This window comes from Schistocerca serialis, chromosome 4 (assembly GCF_023864345.2).
Source record: "Schistocerca serialis cubense isolate TAMUIC-IGC-003099 chromosome 4, iqSchSeri2.2, whole genome shotgun sequence".
NCBI lineage: Eukaryota > Metazoa > Arthropoda > Insecta > Orthoptera > Acrididae > Schistocerca > Schistocerca serialis.
Genome location: NC_064641.1, coordinates 38,384,354 through 38,408,686, shown reverse-complemented (window position 1 = coordinate 38,408,686; position 24,333 = coordinate 38,384,354). Strand labels below are relative to the sequence as shown.

The 24,333-nt window shown below is 45.9% G+C and overlaps 1 protein-coding gene across 1 annotated transcript in view; it reads right to left on the bottom strand.

The window, feature by feature from the left end:
* The window catches only part of LOC126474034 (insulin-like growth factor-binding protein complex acid labile subunit), a 168,877-nt gene that overhangs the window by 96,273 nt on the left and 48,271 nt on the right, over positions 1-24,333 (bottom strand). The window contains exon 2 of the mRNA XM_050101441.1: positions 9,115-9,564. Within this exon, the coding sequence (XP_049957398.1) occupies positions 9,115-9,559 (445 nt within the window). The 5' untranslated portion in view covers positions 9,560-9,564. The remainder of the gene's footprint in view (positions 1-9,114; positions 9,565-24,333) is intronic.

Below are 24,333 nucleotides of genomic sequence, written 5' to 3'. Positions count from 1 at the left end.
CACCCTTGCCGGCCGGGATGGCCGAGCGGTTCTAGGCGCTACAGTCTGGAACCGCGCGACCGCTTCGATCGCAGGTTCGAATCCTGCCTCGGGCATGGATGCGTGTGATGTCCTTAGGTTAGTTAGGTTTAAGTAGTTCTAAGTTCTAGGGGACAGACCTCAGAAGTTAAGCCCCATAGTGCTGAGAGCCAAGAAGCCACCCTTGATCTCTTCAACGCAGTTTCAATTTTATTATTCGCGTGTGCAGTTTATACCGTATCTGCTTCAGTTCATCAGCGTGCATGTACACCTAAAGCAGCAGCACTGCATGGCAGACCAGTAAACACTTCCCCTCTCGCGTCCCTATTCCTTACTGTGACCATCTTCTCCTTCGTCTTCCTCCTTTCCCCGTGCTTCTAAGACGTTGAAGCTCAACGTAACACCGACTCGCAAAATTGTTACGGTGCTCGCTTATTTCCAAGTCCGTATCGATCTTAGTGCTGAGTTTTCACTCAGATGGCGCTTTGGCGTTAGGCGGTTGTTTCCGTGTTTGATCGCTGGCCGGGGCTTAGCTGGAGGGGTGTGAGGAGGAAAGAGGTGACTGCCTTGGCGTGAAGACAGTTCGGATCGGCTGGGGTTGTTTGCGTCTGGACGCCGAGTGGGGCCCGATGGGAAGACCGAACCGTGATTTTACGGTTAATAGTGTGGACAGCGGCGTGGTGTGCTGTTTAACTTGATTCACAAGGGGAGCAAAATCTCGCCAGTTGTAATTTGTCGAGCCTGAGTTTGAAATACCTTCTATGTGCGGCGGGATGTCATTTCGTCCTCCTGTCTCTCCGTCGCTGGGATTGCTATCCTCGTTTACCGTCTCATGGATGTATATCGATGGGGTACGCTGCTCTCCGTACTCTACTAGACGCTGGTGATGGAAGTGCGTCGTTCAGCGGCACGTTAGTCTGGGTGCTTTGTGTTTGTTCTTCAAGTGCATAGTCTTCGAGTGGCATTCCTTAGAGTTTGCCTTGCGCAGTTAGATTGGAGTTTATTTTGTCTTGCGATGCTTCCGCTTTCCGTTAACGAAGGTTAAGCTTGATTCGGCACTCCGTACGACGCTTGGCACCTCAGCAGGCGGGTCGGAGCCACCTTCGCGACTAAACGGAAGCCTTTAGACTGAGAGGTCTAGTGTTTTGCATATTGTTCATAAATTGCTGTTTTGGTATTAAGTTGGCTGAGGTCTCTTATGGATTTCCCGGCATTTGGTCTGTTGTCCGGCCCGGGCCAGGTCTCGTTATTTTAAGAGTCGGTCCCTGTTTTGGCTTAGTACGATTTTGGTTTACTGCCTGGTGGTTCTGGTAGTACGCCGGGTGGTTGTGGTTGTGTTGCATTTTATATGGGGCTGTGTGCTCGGAGCCGTGGAGTACCATTTGTGTGAACTGCTTCACTGGGGAGTACTGATCGGGCCATTCTTGGTCCTCTTTTGTATGAAATAATTTTATTATTATTTTAAAGTAACATTATCACTTAAATGATTTAATTCTTGTTGTGTTAATTGCAATTTGGGCACTGACAAATTTAGTAGTGTAATTGCGCAAGATTTAATAGTGGCACATGCCGCTTTACCCTTCGTAATCTGTTAATTACCGAAAGACCTTAAGCTCATACTCATATGATGTGATTTTCTTAAATTATTGTATTTTTATGTCATGTTATTGTTTTTTAAATTTGCTGATCACTGGTGTACTGTTCCAAGTATTAAAATGTTTCAGGCAGCTATTATTTGCGTGGAACGCGCGGAACCGCAACGGAGAGAGTAGTTGCGTGCCTTAAGCCGTCGGCACACGGACCGTGCTGTCGAACGTTAACGTTGAGCGTGCCAAGTTCAACGTGCTGCTGAACGCTCAGGAACGATGCGATTTGTGCATACGGTACGTGGGCCCCAACGTGGTATACGCGATCGCAACGCACTCCAGCGGCAGTTGAGGGATGTTTCTAGTTCGTAAATCACACTGTTTACTCAACGTGTGCGCGTAATTCCCACGTTAGCTCTATTAAAACGCACATTTCTTCCATCGTCCACGAAAAGGAAAGTACCATGTCCAATCAGTAAGGACACAGGCTTATAAAAGTTCCGTTACAGACAGTGCGGTACAAATTTGGAATACTTCTCCGCGTAAGATAAACGTTATTTCATGATTCCCACATTTTAAAAAACTCCAAGGTCAGTCTTACTTTATCACTGTTCCTACCCAGTAGCAGAATCTTTGCAACATGTGAATTACGAAGCATAAAAGAAGGAGTAAAACATCTTTAAACAAGTAGCGCAAGCTGTCCTTTAGATTAAGCCAATCGAACAGTCACCCCCCAAAAAAAGGTGAAATTGTATATACATAACATCAAATATTATAGTCTACACTTGTATTAAACTAATAATAAAGTATCGGAACCTAATAAAAACGTGAATTTTAAGAAAAAAAAATTGGTTGTGCCAGGACGCGAACCATCGCCCCAACAAATAAATCTCTGGACAGAACACTGACGCTCTTCATTACGCTAAACCAACATCTCCCGCGTTGGTACTAATCATAGTATCTTACCGCGTGCTAAAAACACTAATCGTAGATATGTTACTAACTGAAATTTAATTATAACAAATTGTACCAAGAACAATGCGTTTTGGGTGGATTTTCAGTGTGTCGCTGCCTTCAAATAGCCTACTCTCATTAAACCCAAGTTACAATTATTCTTTTGCCGCGAATATGATGTTTCTCATTATTTTATTGGAACGAATCACACAGTTAACAACGGGTTTTGCAGTGATTCTCAATTTGCTGGTGCTCGAAACGGCATATATACGTATGGACTTTAAATGAATGCCAATATGGCGCCTCACAACTCTGTACTGAAGGGAGACGGCGTGCTTGTGACGTAGGTGGCGTTGGGCCATCTCATTGGTCAACGCTCAGACGCACGCTCAGAATATCTGACATGACTGATATTCCTCTGCACGTTCGAAAAGACTCCCGAGCGTGCTATTCCATGCTGTGACGTCAGAAACTCGGCACGCTCAACGCTCAACGTTCGGATGCACGGTCCGTGTGCCGACAGCTTTACGTGTCCGTTGTTGGCGCGGCGTGGTGTCCGTTGTTTGTTTTGGTGCATCTGAGTTGAGTATTGTGTTACCTCCTCCCTTGCGGCCCTGTCTTGTTCTTCTCATAAACATTTCCTTCAAGGCACTCTAGTTAATTTTATGCTAGTATTATTTTAATTTCTTACATTGGTAAAATTGTGCGGCCTTCATTATGCACAGTGTTTGTCATAATGTCTCATATATCATGATGTGCGTGTGTAATGGTGCAATAAAAGAATGATTGTTATTTCTGTTTTGGCGCCCTTCATGCCTCCTTTCTTGTCCCTATTCTTGTACTTGTGTTGGTAACCCACACCACCAATTTTCATGAGAATTATTTTTACACTCCTGGAAATGGAAAAAAGAACACATTGACACCGGTGTGTCAGACCCACCATACTTGCTCCGGACACTGCGAGAGGGCTGTACAAGCAATGATCACACGCACGGCACAGCGGACACACCAGGAACCGCGGTGTTGGCCGTCGAATGGCGCTAGCTGCGCAGCATTTGTGCACCGCCGCCGTCAGTGTCAGCCAGTTTGCCGTGGCATACGGAGCTCCATCGCAGTCTTTAACACTGGTAGCATGCCGCGACAGCGTGGACGTGAACCGTATGTGCAGTTGACGGACTTTGAGCGAGGGCGTATAGTGGGCATGCGGGAGGCCGGGTGGACGTACCGCCGAATTGCTCAACACGTGGGGCGTGAGGTCTCCACAGTACATCGATGTTGTCGCCAGTGGTCGGCGGAAGGTGCACGTTCCCGCCGACCTGGGACCGGACCGCAGCGACGCACGAATGCACGCCAAGACCGTAGGATCCTACGCAGTGCCGTAGGGGACCGCACCGCCACTTCCCAGCAAATTAGGGACACTGTTGCTCCTGGGGTATCGGCGAGGACTATTCGCAACCGTCTCCATGAAGCTGGGCTACGGTCCCGCACACCGTTAGGCCGTCTTCCGCTCACGCCCCAACATCGTGCAGCCCGCCTCCAGTGGTGTCGCGACAGGCGTGAATGGAGGGACGAATGGAGACGTGTCGTCTTCAGCGATGAGAGTCTCTTCTGCCTTGGTGCCAATGATGGTCGTATGCGTGTTTGGCGCCGTGCAGGTGAGCGCCACAATCAGGACTGCATACGACCGAGGCACACAGGGCCAACACCCGGCATCATGGTGTGGGGAGCGATCTCCTACACTGGCCGTACACCACTGGTGATCGTCGAGGGGACACTGAATAGTGCACGGTACATCCAAACCGTCATCGAACCCATCGTTCTACCATTCCTAGACCGCAAGGGAACTTGCTGTTCCAACAGGACAATGCACGTCCGCATGTATCCCGTGCCACCCAACGTGCTCTAGAAGGTGTAAGTCAACTACCCTGGCCAGCAAGATCTCCGGATCTGTCCCCCACTGAGCATGTTTGGGACTGGATGAAGCGTCGTCTCACGCGGTCTGCACGTCCAGCACGAACGCTGGTCCAACTGAGGCGCCAGGTGGAAATGGCATGGCAAGCCGTTCCACAGGACTACATCCAGCATCCCTACGATCGTCTCCATGGGAGAATAGCAGCCTGCATTGCTGCGAAAGGTGGATATACACTGTACTAGTGCCGACATTGTGCATGCTCTGTTGCCTGTGTCTATGTGCCTGTGGTTCTGTCAGTGTGATCATGTGATGTATCTGACCCCAGGAATGTGTCAATAAAGTTTCCCCTTCCTGGGACAATGAATTCACGGTGTTCTTATTTCAATTTCCAGGAGTGTATATATATGGGAGCAACTTTTCAGATAACAAAACGTTGAAAAAAAATTTTTTTTGACAATAATACACCAAATTTCGGAGATACTGGCAGGTTACTTGAACATTAATTTTTTTCAGGTCAGCAATCAAATCTTATTAGAATACAATATCTATGATAAGACAATAGTAGTGGTTACAGACAACGCTGCAGTTACGAAAGAGCTGCCTAAATCTTAAGGATTCGAAATTCACCCTGTTTTACCCACTGGATTAATTTAACAGCACAAGATTGTTTCAAAGCAAAAATATTTTCCAAAATTTCTTTGAAAACAAAGCCCATTTGTAAGTTTCTTTCGTCCGCAGCTCGTGGTTGTGCGGTAGCATTCTCGCTTCCCGCGCCCGTGTTCCCGAGTTCGATTCCCGGCGGGGTCTGGGATTTTCTCTGCCTCGTGATGACTGGGTGTTGTGTAATGTCCTTAGGTTAGTTAGGTTTAAGTAGTTCTAAGTTCTAGGGGACTGGTGACCATAGATGTTAAGTCCCATAGTGCTCAGAGTCATTTTTTTGAGTTTCTTTCATAACTCTACACTAGCCAGTGACAAACTGCGCAATGTTCAAAAAAGATCAAACAAAAAAAAACTGAGAGGGGGACAAGAGGTGCCGACTCGATGGAACAGCTCAAAAGAATTTTGGAAGTACGAAGTGAGCTTGAGATTGCGAGCAGTGAAAGTTCAAAAGCACTGCCTACCCTCAGAGCAGAAAATTACTTGGCTATACAGGAGAAAACAGATCTTCTTGAACCTTTTGAACTAGCAACAACAACAATCTCAGGGAAATAATACATCACTGCTTCCAAAATTATACTTCTTATACGTGGTATTGCTGCAAAGTTTTCAGACTAGTAAAGCACCTTAAAAACTGATGAAGGACGAAGTGTTCTGGATTCCATAATTAAATTAGTCAATGAAAGAGTGAAACCATTTAACACATTGACTGCTAATATTCTTGTGCCATTATTAGATCGTAGGTCTTAAAAATTTCTTTCAGGACATTCCAGAAGGCGGAAAACGCTGCACAAGGACTTCAGAAAGAATATGCTGCTATCATCACATAAGCTACTAGAATGATATCTGAAACAGGAACATCCATGAGCAGTGCAAATACGTCGATAGTCTAACAGTTTGAAATCCGATTATCTACTTTTTTTTGCCGAATTAGAAACAGCGTAACGTCGATGTCGTTTGAAACACCCCCGTTATGTCCTTTATTGGGTTTTGTGTGATTTACCGAAGCCGCCAAACAGTTAATTATTATGATTATATGACCGTGTGCTTAATGGATGAAAGGCCATCGGTTTTTCTGCTGTGGTTTCGGGGGTATTTCAACCGAGTGCGGCTGTTCTGAGACGGAATAGTTGATGATTGAAAGTTTTTCTATTATTATAGGTCACAAAGGTTGCGATATACAAACTGATGTGGCAATTGCTGCCTTCGCCTTACACGTTTAATTACGATTATATCTTTATTTGGTTGCTGATTTTAAGTACTTCGTCACACGCAACTATGATTGTTAACATTCACAACAATCATCACTGCAATCTGTGGTTGTTGCTGGGCGACGCGGTTGACACGAAACACGTAATTCGGCACTGATCACTTCTGGTTTTGTATCACTCGCGAATCGGTATTGATGAAGGTCAGCCCCACGACGATAAGGGGGACGCGCTCATTTGTCACACTCCGGTGAATTTGCAATTTACTCCTCACCCGGCACATCTGCCATTGACACCGTACTCAGCTTGACTGCCATTCATGCCCGTCTTCCCACAACTGCTTTCACGCGATACTCATCTTACTGCCTCCTGCAGCGCTCGACAATTGACTCCTGTCTGCTATCGACGTGGGTGTTGGGCACTAACATATATGTTCGTGGAATCACGGATCCCTTACACGTTACGCCAGTCGGTGATTCTATAATTGACCTACATCAATATTTTGAAAAACCTGTAATAGACAAGCATGTTTGTGTATTAGAATAATGTGCAAAATCTAATAGTATGTTTCGTGTAAAGGACATAGGTCCGGATTTCATAATTATTTCATTCTTCGAGCGCTGCAATGGTATCTGTACAGGGACCAGCTTCATATTCGTATTTAAAGTTTTGTGGTGTCCAGCGACTTGAGTTCTTGCAGAGGAGGTATTCTCCAAGGCACGATAAATAGTTGCTTAAAAACGCAACAGACTAAAGGAGCAGAATTTAAACACCTTACGTGTATCTTTTAATGTTGTATTTTAAACAACAGACTAAAGGACAAGAATATACTTTACCTGACTTTATATAAAACAAAACTCACAAGTCTTGTATTTTTTTATTTTAAGCAATAAAAATTTTGGAAAGTTATTTTTCATTTTTAATGCCTGACCAAAACAATCGATATTTAATCGATCCGTCGATAGCTTTCACAAATACTATCCATAATATTGGATGTGCCAACTATCAATGTTTAAGTAACACTAAGTGATTTCAGACGTTCCCCAAGGTAGTGTTATAGGCCCTTTGTTGTTCCTTATCTATATAAACGATTTGGGAGACAATCTGAACAGCCATCTTCGGTTGTTTGCAGATGACGCTGTGGTTTATCGACTAATAAAGTCATCAGAAGATCAAAACAAACTGCAAAACGATTTAGAAAAAAATATCTGAATGGTTCGAAAAGTGGCAGTTGACCCTAAATAACGAAAAGTGTGAGGTCATCCACATGAGTGCTAAAAGGAACTCGTTAAACTTCGGTTACACGATAAATCAGTCTCATCTAAAAGACGTAAATTCAACTAAATACCTAGGTATTACAATTACGAACAACTTAAATTGGAAAGAACAGATGGAAAATGTTGTGTGGAAGGCTAATCAAAGGTTGCGTTTTATTGGCAGGACACTTAGAAAACGTAACAGATCTACTAAGGAGACTGCCTACACGACGCTTGCCCGCCCTCTTTTAGAATACTGCTGCGCGGTGTGGGATCCTTACCAGATAGGACTGACGGAGTACATCGAAAAAGTTCAAAGAAAGTCAACACGTTTTGTATTATCGTGAAATATGGGAGCGAGTGTCAGAGAAATGATACAGGATTTGGGCTGGAAATCATTAAAGGAAAAACGTTTTTCGTTGCGACGGAATCTTCTCACGAAATTCCAATCACGAACTTTCTCCTCCGAATGCGAAAATATTTTGTTGACACCGACCTACATTGGGAGAAACGATCACCACGATCAAATAAGAAAAATCAGAGCTCGTACGGAAAGATATAGGTGTTCATTCTTCCCGCTCGCTATACGAGATTGGAATAATAGAGAATTGTGAAAGTGTAAGTAGGCTGTTTAGGTTTTTATGTTGGTAACGCCATGTAGCGCTCTATATGAAAATCACTGACTGTGCTGTGTGCAGTGTGTGGCTGGTTTGCATTGTTGGAATTTGGGCAGTTGGCTGTTAACAGTGCGTAGCGTTGCGCAGTTGGAGGTGAGCCACCAGCCGTGGTGGATGTGGAGAGAGCGATGGCGGAGTTTTGAGAGCGGATCATCTGGACGTGTGTCCATCAGAGACAGTAAATTTGTAAGGCTGGATGTCATGAACTGCTATATATATTATGACTTTTGAACACTATTAAAGTAAATACATCGTTTGTTCTCTATCAAAATCTTTCATTTGCTAAATATGCCTATGAGTAGTTAATGCCTTCAGTAGTTAGAATCTTTTATTTAGCTGGCAGTAGTGCGCTCGCTGTATTGCAGTAGTTCGAGTAACGAAGATTTTCGTGAGGTAAGTGATTCATGAAAGGTACAGGTTATTGTTAGTCAGGGCCATTCTTTTGTAGAGATTATTGAAAGTCAGATTGCGTTGCGCTAAAAATATTGTGTGTCAGTTTAGTGATGATCAGAATAAGTAAAGAGCGAAATGTCTGAGTACTTTCAGTTCTGCTCAGCTGTTTGAAAATCAATTAACGTAAGGGATTTATCAGCACAACAATTCATAAATTTTTCTAAGGGAAGGTTTCAGAGGTGGTTCGATGAACCCTCTGCCAGGCACTTAAATGTGATTTGCAGAGTATCCATGTAGTTGTAGATGTAGCCGTAACGGCCAGATACTTTTGATCAGATAAAATGATTATGCGGGTTGTATAAAGAGCCTGAATGCAAATGCCATAAAACAGTGATGTGTTCAGTGTGTAGCAAGATTTAGCAAATGTGTAATGAAAGCAGACATGTCGCTCACCATCCAGTGGGAGGTGCAGAGGGTTCCCACTGAGGATCAGCTTCCACAGCTTCGGTGCGCCCGAAAACGTGTAAGGGTGCAGGCTGTGCAGGGCATTGTTCTCCAGGCTGAGCCACCACAGCTGCGAGAAACTCTGGAAGGCGCCCGACTCGACCTCGGCTATGACGTTCTCCAGCAGCACCAGCTTCTGGAGGCTGGAGGCCACCCGAGTGAGGGAGCCGTTGCGCAGCGCCGCAAGCCGGTTGTAGGACAGGTCCAGGATGGTGGTGGCGGAGTCCAGGCCGGCCGGGGCGCTGCTCAGCGACGAACTGGAGCAGTCGGCGGCGTTGCGCGTGCGAGACTGGATGCAGCGGCAAGCCTCCGGGCACCTGATGGCGGCGCCCGCAGGGGACAGCGAAACCAGCACCAGCAGCTGGAGGCACAGCGGAGGCCAGCGTGGGGGCATCCTCCCTGTACACGAGGAGGTTCGCGTATCTGGTTAGAAGCTCACAGCGTACTTGAAAATCATCAGTTGGGATGTTAGACCGTGTCAATACAGGGTGTTACAAAAAGGTACGGCCAAACTTTCAGGAAACATTCCTTACACACAAATAAAGAAAAGATGTTATGTGGACATGTGTCCGGAAATGCTTAATTTCCATGTTAGAGCTCATTTTAGTTTCGTCAGTATGTACTGTACTTCCTCGATTCACCGCCAGTTGGCCCAATTGAAGGAATGTAATGTTGACTTCACTGCTTGTGTTGACATGCGACTCATTGCTCTACAGTACTAGCATCAAGCACATCAGTACGTAGCATCAACAGGTTAGTGTTCATCACGAACGTGGTTTTGCAGTCAGTGCAATGTTTACAAATGCGGAGTTGGCAGATGCCCATTTGATGTGTGGATTAGCACAGGGCAATAGCCGTGGCGCGGTACGTTTGTATCGAGACAGATTTCCAGAACGAAGGTGTCCCGACAGGAAGACGTTCGAAGCATTGATCGGCGTCTTAGGGAGCACGGAACATTCCAGCCTATGACTCGCGACTGGGGAAGACCTAGAACGACGAGGACACCTGCAATGGACGAGGCAATTCTTCGTGCAGTTGACGATAAGCCTAATGTCAGCGTCAGAGAAGTTGCTGCTGTACAAGGTAACGTTGACCACATCACTGTATGGAGAGGGCTTCGGGAGAACCAGTTGTTTCCGTACCATGTACAGCGTGTGCAGGCACTATCAGCAGCTGATTGGCCTCCACGGGTACACTTCAGCGAATGGTTCATCCAACAATGTGTCAATCCTCATTTCAGTGCAAATGTTCTCTTTACGGATGAGGCTTCATTCCAACGTGATCAAATTGTAAATTTTCACAATCAACATGTGTGGGCTGACGAGAATCCGCACGCAATTGTGCAATCACGTCATCAGCACAGATTTTCTGTGAACGTTTGGGCAGGCATTGTTGATGATGTCTTGATTGGGCCCCATGTTCTTCCACCTACGCTCAATGGAGCACGTTATCATGATTTCATTCGGGATACTCTACCTGTGCTGCTATAACATGTGGCTTTACAAGTACGACACAACATGTGGTTCATGCACGATGGAGCTCCTGCACATTTCAGTCGAAGTGTTCGTACGCTTCTCAACAACAGATTCGGTGACCGTTGAATTGGTAGAGGCGGACCAATTCCATGGCCTCCACGCTCTCCTGACCTCAACCCTCTTGACTTTCATTTATGGGGGCATTTGAAAGCTCTTGTCTACGCAACCCCGGTACCAAATGTAGAGACTCTTCGTGCTCGTATTGTGGACGGTTGTGATACAATACGCTATTCTCCAGGGCTGCAGCAGCGCATAAGAGATTCCTTGCGACGGAGGGTGGATGCATGTATCCTCGCTAACGGAGGACATTTTGAACATTTCCTGTAACAAAGAGTTTGAAGTCACGCTGGTACGTTCCGTTGCTGTGTGTTTCCATTCCATGATTAATGTGATTTGAAGAGAAATAATAAAATGAGCTTTAACATGGAAAGTAAGCGTTTCCGGACACATGTCCACATAATATATTTTCTTTCTTTGTGTGTGAGGAATGTTTCCTGAAAGTTTGGTCGTACATTTTTGTAACACCCTGTATAAACACTAATACGACTGTTCAAATAACTTACGGGTTTGCTGCCGGGTGATGTCGTATACCACCGCCGATATTTCGACATGAGCACAGCCTGCCATTCTCAAGGCACAAATGCAAGGAGGAAAAATGTGCAAGGGAACTCTGTGACGGTCTTGGCTGCAGATTTCTAGACTTTCGCTATTAGGTGGGGAGTTGTAGGACGCCCCTAAATAGGTCAGGGGTGCACTACACAAAGGAAGCGGCTACTCGGGTAGCAGAGTACTTGTGGCGTGCACATGTGGGTTTTTTAGGCTAGGCAGTAGTGCGAGATGTCCTGATGAACACTCACCAGTCGACGTGCAGGCAGGGAAATCAGGACGCGCTCAGTGTAAAGACACTTCAACTGTCAAGATATTAGCAGCAAATTTTCAGAGTGTTCGGAAGTTCCTGAATTTACTGCCCTCCAGGAAGCGTGTGGCACGCAAATTATTCTCGGGACTGAGATCTGGCTGAACCCTGAGATAGGAAGTTCTCAAATATTTAGTGAGGGTTGGAACGTGTATCGGAAAGACAGATTAGACACCGTAGGAGGTGGTGTCTTCAGTGCACTTGACAAAAAGTTGTGTCTACTGAGGTCGAAGTGGAGTGTGATTGTGAAGTTATCTGGACACGTTTAACAGGGCTAGGGGAAATAAAGTTAATTGTGGGGTGTTATTACCGGCCGCCAAGTTCCACCGTAACAGTTCTAGAATCATTCAAAGGGAGTCTACACTCGGTATCGGACAAGTACCCGGATCATGCTGTATTAGTCGGAGGCGACTTCAACCTACCTAGTATAGACTGGGATATCTATGGATTCATTACAGGTGGTACAGACAAGCCGTCGTGTGAATTACTTTTGAACACATTATCCGAAAACTGTCTTGAGCAGCTAAATCGACAGCCAACGCGTAATGGAAATATTCTAGATCTGGTAGCCACGAACAGACCAGACCTCATCGACGGTGTCAGTGTTGAGACAGGGATTAGTGATCATGATGTTGTCATTACGAGTATGGTTACGAAAGTTAAAAAGTCGGTCAAGAAGGCAAGGAGAGTATTCTTACTATTAAGAGCAGATAAGCAGTTGTTAGCATCCCACTTAGTAAATGAATCGACCTCATTTACTTCCGGTACGATGGACGTGGAAGAAATATGGGTAAATTTTAAACACATTGTAAATCACGCATAGGAGAAGTATGTACCGAAAAAGTGGGTTACGGACGGAAAAGACCCACGTGGTTTAACAGCGCAATTCGGAGAATTCTCAGGAAGCAAAGACAGTTGCACTCGCGGTACAAGAAAGATCGGGAGAATGCGGACAGTCAAAAGGTAGTAGAGATTCGTGCTGCTGTAAAAAGAGCGATGCGCAATGCATTCAACCACTACCACCGTCATACCTTAGCAAAAGATCTTGCTGAAAACCCGAGGAAATTCTGGTCTTACGTAAAATCGGTAAGCGGGTCGAAGGCTTCCATCCAGTCACTCACTGACCAGTCTGGCCTGGCAACGGAAGACAGCAGAACGAAAGATGAAATTTTAAATTTAGCATTTGAGAAATCTTTCACGCAGGAGGATCGTACGAGCATACCGCCGTTTGAGTCTCGTACAGATTCCCGTGTGGAGGACATAGTGATAGACATCTCTAGGGTTGTGAAGCAGCTGAATGGGTTGAAAATAAATAAATCGCCAGATCCTGATGGGATTCCAATTCCGTTTTACAGAGAGTACTCTACTGCATTGGCTCCTTACTTAGCTTTCATTTATCGCGAATCTCTCGCCTAACGTAAAGTTCCGAGCGATTGGAAAAAAGCGTAGGTGACGCCTGTATATAAGAAGGGTAGAAGGACGGATCCTCAAAATTACAGACCAATATCCTTAACATCGCTTTGTTGCAGGATTCTAGAACATATTCTCAGTTCCAATATAATGAAGTTCCTTGAGACGGAGAAGTTGCTGTCCATGCATCAGCACGGCTTTAGAAAGCATCGCTCCTGCGAAACGCAGCCACCCATTTTTCACATGATATCCTGCGAACCGTGGATGAAAGGTATCAGCCAGATGCCATATTCCTTGACTTCCGGAAAGCGTTTGACTCGGTGCCCCACTGCAGACTCCTAACTAAGGTACGAGCATATGCGATTGGTTCCCAAATATGTGAGTGGCTCGAAGACTTCTTAAGTAATAGAACCCAGTACGTTGTCCTCGATGGTGAGTGTTCATCGGAGGTGAGGGTATCATCTGGAGTGCCCCAGGGAAGTGTGGTCCGCTGTTGTTTTCTATCTACATAAATTATCTTTTGGATAGGGTGGATAGCAATGTGCGGCTGTTTGCTGATGATGCTGTGGTGTACGGGAAGGTGTCGTCGTTGAGTGACTGTAGGAGGATACAAGATGACTTGGACAGGACTTATGATTGGTGTAAAGAATGGCAGCTAACTCTAGTTATGGATAAATGTAAATTAATGCAGATGAATAGGAAAAAGAATCCTGTAATGTTTCAATACTCCATTAGTAGTGTAGCGCTAGACACAGTCATGTTGATTAAATATTTGGGCGTAACATTTCAGAGCGATATGAAGTGGGACAAGCATGTAATGGCAGTTGTGGGGAAGGCGGATAGTCGTCTTCGGTTCATTGGTAGAATTTTGGGAAGATGTGGTTCATCTGCAAAGGAGACCGCTTATAGAACGCTGGTGCGACCTATTCTTGAGTACTGCTCGAGCGTTTGGGATCCCTATCAGGTCGGATTGAGGGAGGACATAGAAGCAATTCAGAGGTGGGCTGCTAGATTTGTTACTGGTAGGTTTGATCATCTCGCGAGTGTTAACGGAAATGCTTCAGGAACTCGGGTGGGAGTCTCTAGAGGAAAGGAGGCGTTCTTTTCGTGAATCGCTGCTGAAGTTATTTAGAGAACCAGCATTTGAGGCTGACTGCAGTACAATTTTACTGCCGCCAACTTATATTTCGCGGAAAGACAACAAAGATAAGATAAGAGAGATTAGGGCTCGTACAAAGGCATATAGGCAGTCATTTTTCCCTCGTTCTGTTTGGGAGTGGAACAGGGAGAGAAGATGCTAGTTGTGGTACGAGGTACCCTCCGCCACGCACCGTATGGTGGATTGCGGAGTATGTGTGTAGATGTAGATGTATCGATAGTGACTATTAATCAACAGGTGAGGTAGCACTAATTCTGTCCCTCTGTTTTTTTATCAGAGCCAGAGCCAGATTCCAAGCAGCATTTAAACAAAATCCACCATCTCTGTTTATAAGGTTGCTTGATAGTTTGATTTCAACAGCTTCCTTAATGACACTAACCCAATAGCTGGACGTGCAAGCCAGAATCTCCGTGTTGTATTCCATAGGATGACCGGTGTCAAGGCAATGTTCTGCAATAGTGGATTTGCTCGGCTGTTGTAAGCGTGTGTGACGCTTATGTTCAATACACCGGTCTTCCACAACCCTCATTGTCTGACCAATATATGACATGCCACAACTGCAAGGAATACGATAGACACTAGCCTTATGCAAACCAAGGTCATCTTTTACGGACTCCAACAGGGCCTTAATTTTAGAAGGTGGTCGAAAAACACATTTCACATCATATTTCCTCAAAATACGGCCAATCCTGTCGGAAATGCTTCCTGCGTAAGGCAAAAAGGCCGTAGACTCAGTTGCCACTTCGTTGCTATCGTCACTCACCCGTTGCACAGAAGGCTGCTAGCGTAACGCACGTTTGATCTGCCTCTCACTGTAACCATTCTGACGAAAGGTGACTTCGAGATGTAATAGCTCAGCTGCCAAACTTTCAGGGCAGTGTACGATTTGCAGGGGGGATGGGGGGGATTTCCTCCCCTCTGCATCAGACCATCCCCTCCTCTGGCTTTAGTTTATGCATCCCTACCTGGGATGTTTATTTCCCACGCACTGGAGTAAAACTTTACATATAATTTAAATTTGTGGAGCCGAACACTGAAAGTTTTTAATACAGTCTTACTATTAATACTTCAGTCCTGGAAATTGAAATAAGAACACCGTGAATTCATTGTCCCAGGAAGGGGAAACTTTATTGACACATTCCTGGGGTCAGATACGTCACATGGTCACACTGACAGAACCACAGGCACATAGACACAGGCAACAGAGCATGCACAATGTCGGCACTAGTACAGTGTATATCCACCTTTCGCAGCAATGCAGGCTGCTATTCTCCCATGGAGACGATCGTAGAGATGCTGGATGTAGTCCTGTGGAACGGCTTGCCATGCCATTTCCACCTGGCACCTCAGTTGGACCAGCGTTCGTGCTGGACGTGCAGACCGCGTGAGACGACGCTTCATCCAGTCCCAAACATGCTCAATGGGGGACAGATCCGGAGATCTTGCTGGTCAGGGTAGTTGACTTACACCTTCTAGAGCACGTTGGGTGGCACGGGATACATGCGGACGTGCATTGTCCTGTTGGAACAGCAAGTTCCCTTGCCGGTCTAGGAATGGTAGAACGATGGGTTCGATGACGGTTTGGATGTACCGTGCACTATTCAGTGTCCCCTCGACGATCACCAGTGGTGTACGGCCAGTGTAGGAGATCGCTCCCTACACCATGATGCCGGGTGTTGGCCCTGTGTGCCTCGGTCGTATGCAGTCCTGATTGTGGCGCTCACCTGCACGGCGCCAAACACGCATACGACCATCATTGGCACCAAGGCACAAGCGACTCTCATCGCTGACGACGACACGTCTCCATTCGTCCCTCCATTCACGCCTGTCGCGACACCACTGGAGGCGGGCTGCACGATGTTGGGGCATGAGCGGAAGACGGCCTAACGGTGTGCGGGACCGTAGCCCAGCTTCATGGAGACGGTTGCGAATGGTCCTCGCCGATACCCCAGGAGCAACAGTGTCCCTAATTTGCTGGGAAGTGGCGGTGCGGTCCCCTAAGGCACTGCGTAGGATCCTACGGTCTTGGCGTGCATCCGTGCGTCGCTGCGGTCCGGTCCCAGGTCGACGGGCACGTGCACCTTCCGCCGACCACTGGCGACAACATCGATGTACTGTGGAGACCTCACGCCCCACGTGTTGAGCAATTCGGCGGTACGTCCACCCGGCCTCCCGCATGCCCACTATACGCCCTCGCTCAAAGTCCGTCAACTGCACATACGGTTCACGTCCACGCTGTCGCGGCATGCTACCAGTGTTAAAGACTGCGATGGAGCTCCGTATGCCACGGCAAACTGGCTGACACTGACGGCGGCGGTGCACAAATGCTGCGCAGCTAGCGCCATTCGACGGACAACACCGCGGTTCCTGGTGTGTCCGCTGTGCCGTGCGTGTGATCATTGCTTGTACAGCCCTCTCGCAGTGTCCGGAGCAAGTATGGTGGGTCTGACACACCGGTGTCAATGTGTTCTTTTTTCCATTTCCAGGAGTGTATTTCGTGTTTGTGTTGTCATTCAGTAACCTGCCAGCTTCAGTAACATCCACGAAGTCCTGAGCGTAACAAACCTGCACTCTCCAAGCTTTTAGCAGTGCAGGGAGTAGTGACCAGGTTGCGTGTACTTCTTTCTGATGGTTACCACGTGGGTATCACCAGATGCGAAGCTTGGGTTTCCGTATTTGTCACTGGAATTACTCTAGTCGGATCACACCCTCCTCCCACTCCCCAGCCCATTGGCACCTATCCTTATATTTCTCAGTAGGGTGGTTGGTTGATTTGGGGGAGGAGACCAAACTGCGAGGTCATCGGTCTCTTCGGATTAGGGAAGGATGGGGAAGGAAGTCGGCCGTACCCTTTCAAAGAAACAATCCCGGCATTTGCCTGAAGCGATTTAGCGAAATCACGGTAAACCTAAATCAGGATGGGCAGACGTGGGATTGAACCATCGTCCTCCCGAATGCGAGTCCAGTATGCTAACCACTGCGCAATCTCGCTCGGTTTTCTCAGTAGGGTCACTTATTGCAAACTATTTCTAAATTTTATTTTCTGACAGTAAATTGCATGACTTTATGGTCCAAAATTAGGTTAATGGATTAGGAAAAGTAATTAAATAAGAAGAAATGGGATATAATAAAACAAAATAAAAACAAACAAAAAGTGTTTCCATCAAGGTGGACGAACAATCTCACATTGTCTCACGCAGACACAGGTTAAAAGAATTTAACAGAAGTGATGTAAAATGTGTTATACGTGCGACGATAAAATGAAGATTAAATTAAACAAAATTTGGTCAAATGTTTTTATTACAGAACTAAAGAGTAGAGAGGAAACTATACTATAAATTTTATTAGAAACAAAAAAATTACAAGAATATTAACTGACGGAATCTCAGGCTGAACAACAACACATGCTTAAAAAAAAGGAACTAAATATATTACGTGGTAATCATACAAGTCTGTGCACCAATGGGCTTACATTAGTATGGGAAAACAGAAGATCTCTAAGAAGGGTTACAGGAACTGATAACTGGCACAAAGTCCTCCTACCGCTTGATAATACTGGAGGTTTCTGTCAGACAAGTAGTATGGAAACCAAATAAAGATTTTTCAGTGGAGAACTTGAACACCAGAAATGACAGAGGACACACAGTACCACAGTTTGTCGGAAACGGTACTTTTGTCCTCACTCACCGTTCCAAGAGAATGTATATAGAAAATGGAAAGAATAAAAATTGAACAAGGCATGAAGATCCTCTGTTTCTAATGCTATTAATCCATCTTCCATTACGTCATCTTATAGGTCTTTTCTTGCCGATCGTAATCAAGCGAAGAAATTCCTTGCCCATCTTCCATCCTCTCATCTGTTTACTGGTTATATGTCCCAACCATCTCCATTTCATTTTTATTAGTCATAATTCTATCTTTCACTCCATTCTGCACTCTGATCTAATTGTCTGTTTTCCTGAGTCCAATACTAACTCATAGTCTATAGCTCGTTGAGTCATTATCTGATTTCGAATAGTTTTGTTGGTAAACATCATGGATCTCCATCCTCAGACAAAACTAGTAGTAAACACTCATTGGAAACGTTCTTCTTCACACCCGTAGGAAGCCTGGCTTTGAAATGCCTATTTTGTTTTAAAGTGTGCTCAGGTCCATTTTTACACTGCTGTTTACTTCTTTAAAAATCCACTGCGACGAAAGGTTAATTTGGTTAACATATTTCTCTGTTTACAGCCTTAACTAACTGTGCGCTCTTGTGCCAGCTGGTACGTGTGAATTTAATCAACTCCAGTGAACAGGTGTAGTATCCAAGTTTCGTGAAAAGTATAACACGGACATTTGGCTACCAAAGAAAATAATAATACTGTATTATTATTTATAGTTTTCTCAATAACAGCCGCGGGTGGAAATCGTAATTTTCGTGTTCCCGACTTTTCGAACATGCAAGCCTTGGACTGAGACGCTATCGCCTTGAAAAGGAGCAACCTTGAGCTGGCGAATGGTGCCGGGGAAGCCCTCTAACTACGCCCCTGGCAGAAATTGCGGAACTGTAGAGTGAATTTCCTTTGTGCGACAAGCCCTTCCTACCTGAAAAGAACAGGCCACTTCAGTCGAGACGATAGGAAATGTGCGGAACCCCGATGCCGTTTCGCGTAAAATATAGCATTCCAGACGAAGGATCTGTCTCTGTTCTGTAATAAAGGACGGCTGGCGTACGGTGGGTAGCGGGTCGAGCCGGTTCGTTTTGGGCGCGCCAAAGTGGAAAGCTGTAGGAGAGGTCGGCGTCCGGCTTTGAATGTGTGCTCTCGGTTCTGAAACTATTAGTTTGATTTAAGGCTGCAACAAAGCCCTAGCAACTGGCATAGAACTGAAGTGACGTCCGGCATCAATTGGTAGGCGTTGACCTTTCATTAGACTCTTGAACTGCGCAAGACGTAGTCAAAAAGTTTAATTAACACCTCGAAAAAATTATGTTACATAATTAATTATGGTTCCGTGCCTCAGTCGGTAAAAACGGCACACTTACAGGATGTTATAGGTTCACTTCTTGTTGTACGTCTGTCTGTCTGTTCGTCTGTTGAGAGTCGTTTTTCTTAGGACCTGGTATATGTATCGAGTTGAGATTTATTTCACATACTAAAGCCTGATGTCCACTGGCATTTTGAAAAATTGAAATCCTAAGTCAATGCAGTCAAAAGACACGGGCAATTACGTCACACATTTTGATGCTCGCAAACTCACTCATTAAACCCTGTAGGATACTTCCCGTTGGACTAGACTCATGACATTTGCAAGAAGCAAAGTTTTACAGTAAAACCAAAGGAAAAAATGAGAAAACTCTAAATTTGTGAGTATATGTCATGAAAAAAATTTTTCATTTGTTATCTGTCTGTTGTGCATCCCTCTTTTAAGACCTGTTTTAGTCAGGAAGGGGTAGACGTTATCAAGTTGAAATCTGCGTGACATACTAATGTCGATGGTCCCTTGGCGGTATACTAAACGTTAGCTTCTAAGTCAGTAAAATAAAAAGGTACGGCTATTTGTGTCACACATTTTGATAGCTCCAAGCCCACGTATCAAAAAGTACAGAGTAACTTACTTCCCGACGACGTCGGAGTAACTGGCTTCCCGATGACGTCAGAATGTGAGCCGACGCTGTAGTGTCCTGAGTAGCAGTTCTTTGTTCAGCGGTGCGTAATGGCGCTCTGCAGAGACACACAAACGGAAGTTTTGTTACCCGATTTGATACTAGAAGGAAATACGTCTCTGAAAGTCGATTTATTCGGTATAAGGAATTATCCAAGTATTCTATTGAAACGGAGAGAATCGCACAAGACTTTACGATAAGATCCTAGTAAATCCCATGAATGCACTAAAATGTGTGTGTCTACATTTGATTACGTTCTTAAAAAGATCGATGCACGCTCGAGAGTGCCCTGAATCAATTTCCATTCAAGTATATCGCAGGAGGGAAAACTTACAGTGACCTTGATTTAAGTAAAAGTCAGGTCATTTTTTTTTAATTTTATATAAACGAAAATAGTATTATACAATTCAAACAATTCCATCTAACATCACTAGTGCCAAGAAATTTGCGAGACACGCTTGTAAATTAGTGTTGCCAGAACAACGTTACGCTTCATTGCTATTTCGCTCCAAATGACTCTGAGCACTGTGGGACTTAACTGCTGAGGTCATCAGTCCCCTAGAACTTAGAACTACTTAAACCTAACTAACCTAAGGACATCACACACATCCATGACCGAGGCAGGATTCGAACCTGCGACCGTAGCGGTCGCGCGGTTCCAGACTGTAGCGCCTAGAACCGCTCGGCCACAGTGGCCTACTATTTCACTCCATATCCTCCTTTCCAATCGACTGTTTTTATACTAAGAATGACTAGATTTCTAAATTTCTGGCGTTTCGTGTACCGCTGTGATAGTTTCCTCAAATGCCATGGCTCGCCGATCGCTGTACGCTCGAGGAACACAAACTACACTCCTGGAAATGGAAAAAAGAACACATTGACACCAGCGTGTCAGACCCACCATACTTGCTCCGGACACTGCGAGAGGGCTGTACAAGCAATGATCACACGCACGGCACAGCGGACACACCAGGAACCGCGGTGTTGGCCGTCGAATGGCGCTAGCTGCGCAGCATTTGTGCACCGCCGCCGTCAGTGTCAGCCAGTTTGCCGTGGCATACGGAGCTCCATCGCAGTCTTTAACACTGGTAGCATGCCGCGACAGCGTGGACGTGAACCGTATGTGCAGTTGACGGACTTTGAGCGAGGGCGTATAGTGGGCATGCGGGAGGCCGGGTGGACGTACCGCCGAATTGCTCAACACGTGGGGCGTGAGGTCTCCACAGTACATCGATGTTGTCGCCAGTGGTCGGCGGAAGGTGCACGTGCCCGTCGACCTGGGACCGGACCGCAGCGACGCACGGATGCACGCCAAGACCGTAGGATCCTACGCAGTGCCGTAGGGGACCGCACCGCCACTTCCCAGCAAATTAGGGACACTGTTGCTCCTGGGGTATCGGCGAGGACCATTCGCAACCGTCTCCATGAAGCTGGGCTACGGTCCCGCACACCGTTAGGCCGTCTTCCGCTCACGCCCCAACATCGTTCATCCCGCCTCCAGTGGTGTCGCGACAGGCGTGAATGGAGGGACGAATGGAGACGTGTCGTCTTCAGCGATGAGAGTCGCTTCTGCCTTGGTGCCAATGATGGTCGTATGCGTGTTTGGCGCCGTGCAGGTGAGCGCCACAATCAGGACTGCATACGACCGAGGCACACAGGGCCAACACCCGGCATCATGGTGTGCGGAGCGATCTCCTATACTGGCCGTACACCACTGGTGATGGTCGAGGGGACACTGAATAGTGCACGGTACATCCAAACCGTCATCGAACCCATCGTTCTACCATTCCTAGACCGGCAAGGGAACTTGCTGTTCCAACAGGACAATGCACGTCCGCATGGATCCCGTGCCACCCAACGTGCTCTAGAGGGTGTAAGTCAACTACCCTGGCCAGCAAGATCTCCGGATCTGTCCCCCATTGAGCATGTTTGGGACTGGATGAAGCGTCGTCTCACGCGGTCTGCACGTCCAGCACGAACGCTGGTCCAACTGAGGCGCCAGGTGGAAATGGCATGGCAAGCCGTTCCACAGGACTACATCCAACATCTCTACGATCGTCTCCATGGGAGAATAGCAGCCTGCATTGCTGCAAAAGGTGCATATACACTGTACTAGTGCCGACATTGTGCATGCTCTGTTGCCTGTGTCTATGTGCCTGTGGTTCTGTCAGTGTGATCATGTGATGTATCTGACCCCAGGAATGTGTCAATAAAGTTTCCCCTTCCTGGGACAATGAATTCACGGTGTTCTTATTTCAATTTCCAGGAGTGTAGTTTATGCCTCACTTCCGCGCTCGGGCTGATGCTGTTACCGCCAACTGCTGTCGCCTGCCGAAACGTTTGCCACCAGGAAACTCCCTATCGTCTAATAGGTTTATGTCGCACTCTGCGGAGGAAACATCGTTCAACTCTGACCGCCTCGTTCCACTCAGGTCACGGCCTCATCGATGCACCCTTTGGAGGCGACAACGTCTCCTCTATGGCTGGCATGTCCAAAGAGTGTGTAATACCAAAATTACCTTTTCCGTGCTCCTCTATTACTGAGAAAACTATAAATTACATACAAAATTATAGCATTTTCTTGCAGCTTGAAGCCTTAGCCGAATTTCCATGATATGCTTTTCATGGAACTTGGACACTATCCCTGTTTGAGAGATTTGATTACATTCATATTTTCCAACTGACACAGGAACGCATGATTATTTCAGAACGTAAACAAATAAACGCGTTAACCAAATTGAGGCCGTACGCCACAATTCCTCTCCTGTGCCAACCTCTTCATCTCAGAATAGGTCTCGCGACCTACGTCCTCAATTATTTGCTGCATGTATCCCAATCTCTGACTTCCTCTACAGTTTTTGCCCTCTACAGCTCCTTCTAGCACCATGGAAGTCATTCCCTCATGTCTTAACGGATGTCCTACCATCCTGTCCCTTCTCCTTTTCAGTGTTTTCCACATATTCCTTCCTTCTCCGATTCTGCTCGGAACCTCTTCATTTCTCACCATATCAGTCCACTTTCGTCTGTAGCACCAAGTCCCAAATGCTTCGATTCTCTTCTGTTGCGGTTTTCCCGCAGTCCATGTTTCACAACCGTACAATCCTGTACTCCAGACGTACATTATTAGAAATTTCTTCCTCAAATTAAGGTCTATGTTTGATACTAGTAGACTTCTCTTGGCCAGAAATGGCCTTTTTGCCAGTGCTAGTCTGCCTTTGTTGTCCTCCTTCCTCTGTGCATCATTGGGTATTTTGCTACTTAGGTAGCAGAATTCCTTAACTTCATTTACTTCGTGACCATGAATCCTGATGTTAAGTTTTTTCGCTGTCCTCATTTCTGATACTTCTCATTACATTCGTCTTTCTTCGATTTACACTCAGTCCATATTCTGTACTCATTGGATCGTTCATTCCATTCAGCAGGTCATGTAATTATTCTTCACTTTCACTCAGGATAGCAATGTCAGCACCGACTCATATCATTGATATCATTTCCCCTCGAATTGTAATTCCACTTCTGAACCTTTCTTTTATTTCAAAATAGTTCAAATGGCTCTGAGCACTACGGGACTTAACTACTGTGGTCATCAGTCCCCTAGAACTTAGAACTACTTAAACCTAACTAACCTAAGGACATCACACACATCCATGCCCGAGGCAGGATTCGAACCTGCGACCGTAGCAGTCGCGCGGTTCCGGACTGCGCGCCTAGAACCGCTAGACCACCGCGGCCGGCTCTTTTATTTCCATTAACGCGTCTTCGACGTATAGATTGAACAGTAGGGGGGAAAGATTACATCCCTGTCTTGTACCCTTTTTAATCCGAGCACTTCGTTCTTTTGTCGTCCACTCTTACTATCCCTCTCTCCCCATAGCATACCGCTATTTTTCTCAGAATTTCGAACATCTTGCACCTTTACATTGTCGAACGTTTTTGCATGTCGACACATCCGATGAAAGTGTCTTGATTTTTCTTTAGTCTTCCTTCCATTGATAACCACAACTTTATAATTGCCTCTCAGATGCCTTTACCTTTCCTAAAGCCAATCTGATCGTAATCTAGCACATCCTCATTTTTCTGAATATTAGTCTTGTCAGCAACTTGGATGCATGAGCTGTTAAGCTGATTGTGCGATAATTGGCGCACTTGTCAGCTATTGCAATCTTCGGAATGTGGATGATATTTTTCCGGAAGTCAGATTGTATGTCGCCAGACTCATACATTCTACACACCAACGTGAATAGTCGTTTTATTGCTACTTCCCCAATGTTTTTAGAAATTATGATGGAATGATATCTATCCCTTCTGCCTTATTGGATCTTAAGCCCCGCAAAGTTCTTTGAAATTCTTATTCCAAAACTCGATCCTCTGTCTAACCTAAATCGACTCTTGTTTCTTCTTCTATCAGATCTGACAAATCTTCCCCCTTATAGAGGTCGTCAATGTACTCTTTCCACCTATTCGCTCTCTCCTCTGTATTTGACAGTGGAATTCTCGTTCC